General features: G+C 47.0%; 1 protein-coding gene across 1 annotated transcript in view; it reads left to right on the plus strand.

Moving 5' to 3' along the window:
* Positions 1-13707, plus strand: part of LOC144671356 (SPARC-related modular calcium-binding protein 1-like) — an 80420-nt gene that overhangs the window by 41262 nt on the left and 25451 nt on the right. The window contains exon 3 of the mRNA XM_078533213.1: positions 8476-8588. Within this exon, the coding sequence (XP_078389339.1) occupies positions 8476-8588 (113 nt within the window). The remainder of the gene's footprint in view (positions 1-8475; positions 8589-13707) is intronic.

Genomic DNA, 13707 nt, shown 5'->3' on the forward strand with positions numbered 1-13707 from the left:
TCTTCTGCCTGAAAGGAAGTGGCTGACCTGCACTCAGTGCGCGAAATCTTCTGTTCTCAGCAGGTTTCTCGCTTGCTGCCTGAAAAAGTGGTGAGACACCCATGCTGTCTCTGAGGAGGAAGGCCTGCCCTATCTTCTGCCTTTCAGGCAGTTAAGTGGACAGTGGCAGGCCTTCCTCCAGACTGAGGACCCCGGAAGACCGACTTCCCACCTGCGAACAGTTGCCGGTGAATCAGAGGCGAGGATCTCTTGCAGTCGGCTATGACACAGAGGAGGCTGTGGCTGCTGCCGGAACAACACCACCCCTATCCCAGGATCGCGGAGCAACCCAGGAGAAAGGTAAGTTGGGTGGGGGGGGGGGTTGCCATGGGGGGCTCAGCAACAAGGGCTGTCAGCCTCCACCATGGCACAGTCACTGGTGGAGGCGCTCACAGCCCCTTGCAATGACTCTATTAAGGTTGGGACCAGTATCCATTATGGTTCAAGCTAACAGCGCAGCCTTGAGATGCGGGTTAGGAGAATGCCTGAGCTGAGAGCACAGCACAGCTGAAGCTGCCACCTATTGATCAAGTGGAATGGGGCAGAGTGGGTGGGTTTCAGACTGTCAATGAGGGCCCTACACATTGGCCAGCACTCTCCTGCATGAGTGAAGAAGCATTCAGGCTTAACCAAGAGAGGTTTCTGGTACACCCGTGCTAACCCACGTGTGTCTCTCTTTGACTCTGCAGGAGGAGAACATCAGGATCATGAAGCTTGGTGATTTAGCAGTGTGCTTTATGGCTTACAGAGACCAGAGAAGAAGAAGGAGTGTGGCAGAGGCGCCTGGCTTGGCAAAGGGAAAAGCACCTCACTCAAGATGAAGGGGTGGCAGGACCTGCTGCGCATGCAACTGAAGATCCACAGTGAGTCATCACTCATGGGTGCCTTGCTAGACCCAGGGTCTATAGACAGTGCCTGTCATTCCTTAAGATGACTGAGAACCAGTGTTGCCATAGACAGCATGTCTAGGGAACTGGTTGGTCACATATGCCACCTACTGCAGGATTTGGCGGCACAGGGACATGGAGGGCATCACCACCTGTGGCCATGAAAGTGACCGTGGCGCTCAATTTTTACACCAGTGGCTTCTTCCAGGGCTCCACAGGTAGCCTGTGCGGGATCTCACAAGACTTCATGCACAAGTGTATCCAGGAGATCATGGATGACATCTTCGCAAAGGCTCAGAACTTTGTACATTTCGCACGGGATCAGGAAAGCCAGGAAGCAAGAGCGCTGGGATTTGTGCAGACTCGGGTCTTCCACAGGTGCAGGGTGCCCTCAACTGTGCTTAAGATATCTGTGACAACAAACAGTCAACTGCGTCAACCGCAAGAGCTTCCCTCACTGAATGTTCAGCTGGTGTGCGACCACCACAAACACATCCTACAGGTCTGTGCATGATTCCCAGGGAGCATCCACGACTCCTATCCTTAGCAGGTCTCAGATCCCTGATATCTTCCAGGGTCCAGGGAGGCTGCAGGGTTGGCTCCTCAGAGACAAGGGCTACCCACAGAGGATGTGGCTGATGACGCCCATGTGGTGGCTTCAGACTGCAGCAGAGCGATGGTACAACGAGGCTCATGCTGCGACCCAGACTTTGATGGAGCGAACGATAATGAGGTTCCGGTGCCTCAACAGGTCCAGTGGAGCACTTGCAAGCCCAATGAAGGTATCGCACATCATCATCACTTGCTGCTTGCTTTGCAACCTGGCGCTGCAAAGGCGGAAAGACCTGGCTGAGGAGGAGATGGAGCAGCTGCACATTTCCTCCGATGAGGAGGACATATAAGGGGATGATGATGATGAAGTCCTCAAAGGCGAGGATGCCGGCAATGAGGCCATCTCACTGGCTAGATGAGGCAGGCGCACCCAGGAGGCCCTCATAGCTGCAAGATTTGTGGAGGATGATGACAAGATGCAGTGATGACTGTCCTGACATCCTCACCTTGCATCTGTGAACGGTTGACTCCTGTGTGGCTGATGGCAGTGCACATACCCTCAGTGCTGAGTCTCATGTCATGGAGACGCAGCGGAGGCTCTAATAGTCACTAGATTCCAGGAGGATGATGATGACATGCAGTGAGGACACTCCATAGATCTTCACATTGCCTCTGTGAATGCCTGACTCCTTCTGGCTGAGGGCAGCTGGCTTATACTCTGTGATCTAGGGTCATATCATGGAGATGCAGTCGTGAAACTTTAAATGCATCTGATCCTTTGTCAGCCTTCAGCACCTGTCCCCTTCAGGAGCACAGCATCACCGGTCACAGATGCTGAAGAGATGGGGGGCCAGCCCCACCTCAAAGATGTTGAAAGTACACAGAGAGAATGACGGAACTCTGTGATGCCTGCCCACAACATTCTGGCAACAATAAAAAGCACCATCGAGGTGCAGGCATCCGTAATGTGTCCAGTGAGTGTAAGGCCGGACCATCACTTTGGTCTGATGGCTGAACAAAGCAAAGGGAAGAGGTCTTGGACTGAGGCACCTGTCTTTATCTTGTGCAGGAACCAAGGTATTGTTTGTCCCTCTTCCGTGGCTACGTTCGCGGCCGGGTGTCCCTGGAGGGGGAGCACGCGGTGTCTGCCGGCACCATCGAGGCCTTCCGTGCCCGGTGGGCACCGCGGGGACTGGGGTGGTTTGTTGACCCCTTTAATCACATTTTGGTTTGATGTTTGTAAGGTTCCTTTAAAGTTTTTCCTTGATTTTACTGCTGACCTGACTTAGGCTTGATTTATCCCTTATTTTGTTAATTTAGTTAATTGTTTTAACTCTACAAGAGTTACATTTTCTTAATCTTCCTAACCCTGCCACTATGACTTGGTACTCCTCCGACATCCACAGCGGAAGTGGAGGCAGCCTGCTGACTGCTACACCCTGTCTGTGATGACCTTGGCAGGTGTCCTCTGGAGGGCCGAGATGTGGAGGGCCCTGGGCTGCTTTCGAGGTCCTGCAGTGGCAGTGGCACCTTCCTCGTCCTGTGGAGCTGGAGCTGCTGGGGTCACAGGAAGAGGAGATTTGCATGGGCTGGACACTCCCAGTGTCACCTGGGTGGATGGCCTCTGGATGTGCACCTGCTGATCCTCCTCAATATGGGTGCCCAATGGCCCCTGGCTGACTCTGAGGCTAAGGGGAAGCTGGAGTGAGATCTAGTTGCCCCGCACCCCTCTCGCGTTAACACTGTTGGAGGCCAACTATGGCAGTGCAGGACTGATGTCCTGGATCAAAGTCTCCATGGCGACCGCCATCCTGCCTGGTTGACCTCGGTGCATCAGCATGCCAGCGCTATCACCTCGTACTGAAGAGGGGTGGACTCCTCTATCGTGCCTTGCAATCTGTGGAGTGCAGTGGACATCCCACACTGTTGTTCCTGAGCTTGCCTTTGCAGCTCCAGAAACTGAGGTATGCCCAAATCCAGAGGCTCCTCATCTGACTCGGGCTCAGTAGATTTCTCGCCTCCAGCTGCCCTCCGAGTGTCGAAAACCTGGGAAGTCCCTGCTGCCACCTGTTGTTGATCAGACAAGGTTAGGGAGAGAAGGCGGGAGAATGGGGGAGAAACTTATCAGCCATGATTGAATGGCGGAGCAGGCTCAATGGGCTGAATGGCCTAATTTCTGCTCCTATGTCTTATGGTCTAATTGCTCACCAGATTGTGACCCCGAAGCTACTCTAGAACTAGGTCCCACCGAGGTGTGTGTCTCTGCACTGGTGGAGGGTGTGGGTGAGCGCTGTGATGGGTTTTCAATTAGGGTGTCATCAGATTCTTCTTCTGCGGTGTCTTTGGGGCTTGAGTCGAGGACCTGGTTCGTGGACCCCCTCGCCTGCTTCCCTGATGTGCTGCAAAAGCAAGGAGAGGTAATCAGTGCACGGCAGGGGACTGCGGAACAGGGGAACTGACTTACAGCATGGTTGTCTGAAGGATGTTGCACTGCTGGATCCTCACTTGGCTGAGTATCACCAACCCCACTTTCAGCACAGGAGCGGTCCAGATTGTCACCGGCCAGCTCTTTGGCTCTGTTTTCAAAATCTGTGAGCACTTTGATGTCAGGCATTCCTTCACCAGTCTGCGATCTCTCCCTTTTGTTGTGCACCAGCTTGTCCTGCATGAAGACAGATGGGGAGAGAGAGTGTAAGCAGGATGCCTGCCAGGCCAGGTGAGAAGGATGTCTGGCATGTGTGGGTGGTGAGTGGTGCCATGGAGGGGATGAGGACACAATCCACAGGGCAGATGAAGGTGTGTGTGTGAGGGAGTGATATCCCTTGAACTGGCGGTGAGTGAGATCGCTGTGGATGTGTGATGGGCTTGAGAGTGTGTGAGTTGAGAGTGATAAGAAGAGTGACTTACCCTGGTGGAATGGAGGAGATCATTCATCCTCTTCATCCTCTTTCGGCACTGGGTGGCTGTCCTCTTGCAGGGTGTTGGCGTTGATCACCGATGCCACCATTTCCCATGCTGGATTGGTGACCTTGCTTCCTGGTCTTTCCCCAGAGCAGGCTTAGAGGACTTCATGGCCAGCCTCCACTGCGTCCAGTAGGCACTTGAGGGAGGCGTTGCTAAATTTGGCAGTACGTTTCCTCCCTTTGGCAGCCATGACTTTGCAGCAGCTTCTGACCCCTTAGAGAGTGTTAGCTCTGTGCAGGGGTGCCCTTTAAATATGGTGCCCAGATTACTGAAGGCCTGAGGTGATGGCAGGGTGGGTGAATCAAAGGCCATCCCACCAGCAATCCGGTGTGTTTCCCAGGAATGCATTGTTAATGAGTCAGAGTGCACTGGGAATGGGACAATACGGCACGAAAACCCGCCATTGTGGCCGACGGGTAAAACGTCGTTTTTCCTGCTGCTACTGCACTTTGTGCAAATTTGGGATGATTCCACCCAAAGAGGATAAAACCCCTGTTGCAAGTGGATTGCGTCCACGTATTTTAAAAGAAAATAGGGAAGAGATAGCAGAGGCATTACTACACATATTTAATAATTTATTTTAAAAAGACTGGCAGACAGCTAACATAGTTCCAGTATTTAAGAAGGGAGACAGAACATGCCCAGACAATTATAGACCAGTCAGCTTAACATCAGTGGTAGGAAAAATAATAGAATCCTGACGAAAGGAAAGAATAGAAAAAATCTGCAAAAGAGAAATATAACAATGAATAGTTAGCAAGGATTTCAAAAGGGAAAATATTGCCTGACCAGCTTTATTGAATGTTTTGAGGAGATAACAGAGAGAGTAGATGACAGTAGATGTGATTTATCTGTATTTTCAAAAAGCTTTTGATTAGATGTCCCATAATAGACTAAGCAATAAGGTCAGAGAATGTGGAATCAAGGGATAAGTGGTAGAATGGATTGAAGGCTGGCTTGAAGACAGAAAACAGAGAATGGGAGGAAAGAATAGTTATTCAGGGCGGAATAACGAGGACAACAATAAGATGAGATGCACCCATACATGCTCCTTGCTGACCCACCCCACAGCCATAAAGCGCTGCAGGGAGGTCTAACGAGGACCGAATGGGACATCCACCCCTCATTGGGGTGAAAGTCTTTGCCCTCTGGAGCTTCTGGCCAATCCAATTGGCTGACAGTTCCATCAGTCCCAGCAGCGCCAGGAAGGTGTCAGTGGCAGCTTCCGGGTCTACAGGGAAAGAGGAAGGTGAAGGCTCATGGATCCCCAGAGCAGGTAAGTCCAGGTCTCGGGCCAGGAGGGTTTGGGTAGGTTAGGTAGAGGGGCCGGTAAGATGGGGGTGGATTTAAGGGAGGGAGCAGGTAGGAAGGAAGGGGGCTTTGACCTAAGGGTGGGCGGGAGGAGGGGGGCAGCCCAGCGATCAGCCAAGGGCAACCCCCAAAGAGCGAACCCCCTTCCTTCCTGCCCTTCAAACATCTAAGGTTAAAAAACGGGCTTCCAGCTCCCGCCTTGCTGCCCTCGCCAAATGTTTTATGGCATGGGCAGCATATTATCACAGTCAGTTGGCTTGAAAACAACATAATTGACCCTTAATTATTCATTTAAATATGGCGGGCGGGCTGCCAATTTTGGTGCCCACCTACCAACCCCCCACCCGTATTATAAGAGAGCTCAGCGGTGGGCATGAAGGTGGCGGGATGGGCATCCACCCCATTTTACATGCCTCCCCCACCCCACAGAAAACATGCCTACCAGGGGCACGTAAAACTCAACCCTCAGAGTGGCAGAAGGTGGGAAATGATGCTCCATAAGGATCAATGCTGGGACCATGACTGTTCGAAATTTATGATTTGGACTTTGGAATCAAATACATAATTCCAAAATTTGGAGGTGACACCAAATTGGGGGTTTAATATTGAGGAGGATTGCAACAAATTAGAAGAGGACATTAATAAACTTGCAGAATGGGCAAATAATTGGCAAACGAAGGTCAACACAGATAAATGTGAGGTAATATGTTTTGTTAGGAATAATAGGGAGGGCACTTATTATTGTCAGGTGTGAATCTAGATGGGGCAGAGGAACAAAGGGATCTCGGAGTACAGATACACCAATCACTACACGTTGTGCCACAGGTTAACAAGGCCACAAAAAGAAAGACCAAGCACAAGGCTTTGTTTCTAGAAGGATAGAACTGAAAAGTAGGGAAGTTATGCTAAACCTGTATCAAACCTTAGTTGGATCACACTTATGGCGGGATTTTCCAGCCCCTCCTGCCGGTGGGATCTCCCGATCCCGCCAAAGTCAACGGAGATTTGAATGGCTCGCCACATCCACTGCGGGGAAACCTGCCGCGGCAGGGCTGGAAAATCCCAGCCTTAGAGTATTGCATGTAGTTCTGGTCCACCATATTATAAAAAGGATATACAGTCACTGGAGAGGGTGTAGAGTAGATTTACAAGGCTGATACCAGAAATGTATGGGTATAAATTTCAGGAAAGGATGAACAAACTGGGTCTCTTTTCTCTTGGAAAAAATAAGGCTGAAGCGTTACCTAATAGAGGTCTTTAAAATTATGAAAGACTTTGATAGAGAGGACACAGAATGTTTCCACTTATGGGGAACAGCATAACTAGAGACCATCAATATAACATAATCACCAATAACTCCTGTAAGGAATTCAGAATAAATTTCTTTTCCCAAAGAATGGTGAGAATGTGGAACTCGCTACATAGGGTTGGCTGAAGTGAATATGCATTTAAGGGGAAGCTAGTCAAACATGTGAGGGAGAAGGAAATAGAGGGTTAATGATGATAGATTTAGAAGTGGAAAGATGGGAGGAGGCTCAAGTGGAACATGAATGCCAGCGTGGACTGGTTGGGTCAAATAGCCTATTTCTGTGCTGCTTATCCCATGTAATGTATTCAGCTCTTTGAAAGAGCTATCCAATTAAATCCACTCCCCTGTTGCCCTGCAATTTTCTCTTCAAGTATTTTTCCAATTCCCTTTTCAAAGTTACTACTCAATCTGCAGTGCAATGAGTTTCAGCCAAGTTCTCAATGACCCAATTTGATGCTAACCTGGGGTTCCATTTTTATCACCAACATCCAACAGCACAAAAAAAGCACTCAAAGCATTAGATCATGTAAAAGTAAATGGGATCTATTCAAAACCATACTCTGCCAGTTGACAGGACTCCCAATTGAGCTCTGTTACTAATTTAGCACAAAGTTTGTCACCTTATAGACAATTTTCTTTCACCTGCAGCCTCTAATTTCTAATGTTTTGTTTTCTTTTCTATTGCATTTACAGTAGTCATTGCTGCTTTGGACATTCCTCTCTTGTTACTGCTAATCTCTAAATATATTGCCCTAGATTAGACATTCTTCCCCCTTTCTACATCAAACATGAATTGGTGATGACCAATTGTGGTGTAACCAGTGTTTTGGTGACCTGTCATTTGACTGTCAATATGAACCTAGGGATGGGTTGCCATTTTTTGATACTATGAGCGGACCATCTTCCTTTGGGACCAGAGATATGGACTATACTGTGGATGGGTCACCATTTATGGGACCAATGGCTGGGCCATCTTTTTACAGGAGCTGTGGATGGACACCCTTTACAGGAACTATTGATGGACATCTTTTATGGGATCTGTTGCTGGGCTACACTTCATATAAACCTTCCTCCTCTCCCTGCTTACTTTTGACTACCACTTCTCACAAATTGCAAACCAGAACTCCAGCAAATTATTCAATGACCTGAGTTGCTAAAGGTGTTCATATACCATGAAAGATTATGGTGCTTGCTTGGTTTGATGGTCTGTCACCAATTAATCTTGTTTGTAGCATAACTGGAAACTGTAATAGCCTCTGAGCCTCCTGAGCAAGATTTTGAATAACAGCTGAATGTGGTCAAATGTTTCATCTTTTCCTGCTCACGATGACTTAGAGCTTTAATATGGTGAGCAGTGTGATTAGGAATGCATTGGTCCTAGTTATTTCTGAAATAAGTTGATCTGTCTTACAGATAGGGTTACAGTAAGATGCCAAGAAGACAGAGCCCAAGCACTGGCACAGTCGAGGAGGGCAACGGACTCCATCATTGTACCAGAATGCAACGAGGATGGCTCCTTTGCAGAGGTACTGTGGGGAATTAATGTTAATCACACAGTGTTGAAATCGTGTACAGATAAGACATTAGGCATGGCACTAGCGTGATATCTTACCAATCAAAGCCCAGTTTTTTTTATATTCGTTCATGAGATGTAGGCATTATTGGCTAGGCCAGCATTTATTGCCCATTCCTAACTGCCCTTGAGAAGGTGGTGGTGACCTGCCTTCTTGAACCGCTGCAGTCCCTGTGGTGTAGGTACACCCACAGTGCTGTTAGGGAGGGAGTTCCAGGATTTTGACTGAGAGACAATGAAGGAATGGTGTATGGCTTGGATATGAACTTCCAGGCGATGGTGTTCCCATCTTTCTGCTGCCCCTGTCTTTCTAGATGGCACTGGTTGTGGGTTTGGAAGGTGCTGTCTAAGGAGCCTTGGTGAGTTCCTGCAGTGCACCTTATAGATAGTAAACACTGCTGCCATCGTGCATCGGTGGTGGAGGGAGTGAATGTTTGTGAATGGGGTGCCAATCAAGCCGGCTGCTTTGTCCTGGATGGCTTTGAGCTTCTTGAGTGTTGTTGGAGCTGTAGTCATTCAGGCAAGTGGAGAGTATTCCATTGCACTCCTGAGCTGTGCATTGTAGATGGTGGACAGGCTTTGGGGAGTCAGGAGATGAGCTACTCGCTGCAGGATTCCTAGCCTCTGCCCTGCCGTAGCCACAGCATTTATATGGCTAGCCCAATTCAATTACTGGTCAATGGTAACCCCCAGGATGTTGATAGTGGGGGATTCAGCGATGGTAATGCCATTGAATGTCAAGGGGCGATGGCTACATTCTCTCTCGTTGGAGATGAAGCAGCTGAAGATGGTTGGACCAAGGACACTACCCTGAGGAACTCTTGCAGTGTCGTCCTGGAGCTGAGATGATTGACCTTCAACAACCACAACAATCTTCCTTTGTGCTAAGTATGACTCCAACTAGCAGAGAGTTTTCCCCCTGATTCCCATTGATTCCAGTTTTGCTAGGGTTCCTTGATGCTATATTCGGTCAAATGTTGATGTCAAGGACAGTCACTCTCACCTCATCTTTGAAGTTCAGCTCTTTTGCCATGTTTGAACCAAGGCTGCAATGAGATCAGGAGCTGAGTGATCCTGGCAGAACCCAAACTGCATGTCAGTGTGCAGGTTATTGCTGAGCAAATGCTGCATAATAGCACTGTTGATGGCCCCTTCCATCACTTTAAAGTCAGCCAACTGACCAACTTAAGTGACCTAATTGTGAAGTTACAGAAATAATTTCATGTTTAACTGAGAAATTTTATCATAATTTTATTCTTTAATTATTAATGAGCTGTTAGAAAGGGAATTCATTGCAATCCTAAGTGGGATGGCACTCCTTTGCAGAATCCAACTAGGTGGTGGTCCAGTCACCCCCTCAGATCAATTTGGATCAGAGGTTTACCAATGATCATAGCATTAAAATGCCATTGCAATGTTGCCAGGTTGGTATTTGTGGCAAGTTTACCTGAATAAGGACTTCCGTTATGTAAATACCTGGAGAGACTGTTTTTCTTAGAGCAGAAAAGATAAAGGGGAGATTTAATAGAGGCATTCAAAAGTATCAAGAGTTTTGAGAGAGTAGATGGAGAAAATTACTGTCACAGGTAGGAGGATTACTAATCAGAGGACACAGATTTAAGATCATTTGTAAAAGAACCAGGGTGGGGTTTGGGGAAGATGAGAATTTTTTTTCACAAAGCAAGTTGTTACAAGTTGCTACACCGATAAGAATGCTCACTAGAACAAACTTCCAAAGTCACAACTTTGTGACTTGGGCAAGGATGCCCATGCTACCACCTAGCCAAGGATCTTCTCACTTCTCCACAACTGGTGAATTAGACCAATTATTAGCATTTGGGAAAGCAATTACTAGAGATGAACATTTTATGTTTCAGTTATTTGTGAACTACAAAAAGAATCTGGATTTCATGTGACAGTGTTTAGAAAGACAATTTCTTGTTTTCAGACGCACATTTTCAAATAGCCCAAGTTTTTCCTGATGGCATCATACTTTTATAACTTATATAGTTTTATATTATTACACTCTTTGGAAGTTGTATTCCCACTATCATCCTGAAAGGCACAAGTCAGGAGTGTGATGGAACATTCTCCACTTGCTTGAATGGATGCAGCTGCAACAACACTCAAGAAGCCGACACCATCCAGGACACTGTCTGCTTAGCTGGTAGCTCATCCACCATTTTAACATTCACTCCCTCCGCCAACAATGCATGATAGCTGCAATGTGTACCTTCTACAGGATGCGATGCAGCAACTCACCAAGGCTTCTTCAACAGCACCTCCCAAATTTGTTGCCTCTACCACCTAGGACAAGGGCAGCAGTTGCATGGGAACACCGACAACTCTAAGTTCCCCTCCAAGTCACACACATTCTCACTTGGAGATACATCACTGCTTGTTCATCGTTACTGGGTCAAAATTCTGGAACTCCATACCAAATTACACCATGATCATCACATGGACAGCAGCAGTTCAAAAAAAGACACATCACCACCTTCTTAAGGGAAATTAGGGATAAGCAATAAACGCCAGCCTTGATAGCAATGCAAATATCGGCAGAATGAATGAAAAAGAATGCATTGTCTGAATCGATAGTAAATGGAACAATCAGAATTCCTGTCTATGACTCTGTTCCTATGACAGGATAAATGCAAAAGGCATATCTGACATTCAGTCCCAATTGAGCCAATGGAGAAGTGAATGAGAACAGCCCGCTTTGACCAGATGAAAATGAAACTGCTGAGGTATATTCACAACCATTAGATGGAGAGGAGAGTGAGCAATGTAAAGAAGAGGGACGATTTCACTACAAGACCAGTAAAAAAAAAAAATATTTGAACAATTTTTTGAGAAACAAAATTCTAAAATGAACATTTAGTTGTCAGTTGATATTGTTCTTCCTCTCTGAGTGAGAAGTTATAAATGTCCTGGATTGCTTGAAGTCATTCATTTCTTCTGTGACCTACATACGATGTTTCTCGAATGCTTTGGTAATATGGTTGGAATGTTGGCTGAAAAATACTAGGGTGGAGTACTTGTCTGAATGTAACATTGGATGGCTAATGCTTAGTAACTGTAGAGAAATAATTATTAACCTGTGACCAAACAATGACATTGAGGTCTAGAATTAATTAAACTTTGAGCCGATGAAATCATCCAACAGACATGAGTTGATTTACTTCTCACAGAAGCCGTGCAGTGATGTAAGACTTGGAAATGCATAGCATCAATTGGCAATTTACTCACTGTTGGTGCTGTCTCATTTCTTTAACTGAGAAGTCAGGGTGAAATACCAAAGCCAGGAGTGCAGGACAACCTGAAGTTTGAAAACAATGAGGAACTGGGCAAGGTAAATCAAGAAATAATGAATATGTGACACCAAGCTTGACTTATAACATCTTGTAGGTGGGGAGAAGACTGAAGAAGTTCTACAACATTTTGGGATCCTGGTAAAGAATGAGTTAACTTAAGAGATGAAATGATCTCCTTTCACTTCAATACAATGAGGAAGCCAGGGGGAGGACAATTGCATTTGTAGCTTGAGAAGAAAGTTATATTTCTGGTATGTGTGTAGATGTGATGAAGTGGTCCATTTCAGAGTTTCATTGGAGCTGAGACTTGAGACTTTCCTAGCGATTGTAGTTGCAGGTAGCAGACTACTTGTACCAATGCAGCAATCTTGTACCATTGGGTTATCGCTCTCTGTACAAGGTCACACGTTGGGGACCAATGCCTGAAGCCCTGAACCAGCTGAAATTCTGGCAGCTGCAGAGAGAGAGAGAGCTTGCATTTTATATAGTAGGTTTCATCACCTCAGTACATCCCAAAGTGTTTTACAGACAGCTAATGTGCACAAAGCAAGATCCCGCAAATAGCAATAAACAGTTTTTGCGATGTTGGTTGAGGGATAAATGTTGTCCAGCACACTAAAATTCTCCTGCTCTTCTCTTTAATAATATCATGGGATCTTCTACGTCTACCTGAGAGGGCAGAGTGGGTCTTGGTTTAACGCATGAGCCATGTTGTGATTCTAATCTCACGGGGCTGGGAATGCCTTGAAGGGAACCTCATGAGTAAAAATAGTTGAATCTGTCATTTGCTTCTTGCTGAATATTTTTCAAATTGGATTTTGCTACAGTTGTAGACTCTACTACCTGATGCAGCCCTGTAAACAGCAGATTACTATTAAGCAGCAAAGGTACCAGTAGGATCAGTAGGGTGCCACCACGTTTGAAAGAATTCTCAGGACCTTGCACACTGATGATTGTTAGCTTCACACACCATGGGGCTGAATTTTACGTTGATTGGGCAGGCATGCACCCGACCCGATTGGATATGAAATCGCACATGATGACATCGGGCGAGTGTCCTGACGTCTTTGCTCACTCAATATTTTGCTCGGGGGGCGTGCGCAAAAGTCGGAAGCGCACCCGTCAACAATTAAAAGGGCAATTAAGCCCATTAACAGTGCAATTGTCTATTTCTCATCGCCCATCCAACCTTACAGTTGGCAGATGGGCAAATCGGCCAGGCGGCCTTTACATTTTTCATGGAACCTCATCCAAGGATGGGATGAGGTTTCCATTATGAAATAAAGTAAAACTAAAAATCTGTGGGCAGCATTTTTATCATATGTATTTTCAGGTGCCTGATTGTGATGATCGGACATTTTTTTTTCTGCTTCATTGGAACATTTTCAGGTCTGCAGCTCCCTAAGGCAGCTCTCTGCTTTCGGGGAGCTTTCTCTCAGCGTTCGCCTGTGCCCACGTTGACATCATCACCCACCATCCTCCCGCCCCCACCTCGGCAGGGCTGAACTTTTCAAGTGCGCTTCATGCTGGCTGGCTGTTAATTGGCAGTCAGTGTGAAATCGCGGTCGGGGGCCAATGGCGTTGGCGGTCCGTTTCCGGCTGATCCCAGGCCCACTGATCATGCCCGGCTGCCGAACTAAAAATTCAGGCCCTTAACACAACAGCAGCTAGTTTCAGCCACTTGGAGACAGGTTCTTGAGTGAAGGATTCATGTCACTTCAATGCTCTTATGTTCATTGGAACATAGCAATTATTAGG

This window comes from Cetorhinus maximus, chromosome 32 (assembly GCF_964194155.1).
Source record: "Cetorhinus maximus chromosome 32, sCetMax3.hap1.1, whole genome shotgun sequence".
In the NCBI taxonomy this organism is placed as follows: Eukaryota; Metazoa; Chordata; class Chondrichthyes; order Lamniformes; family Cetorhinidae; genus Cetorhinus; species Cetorhinus maximus.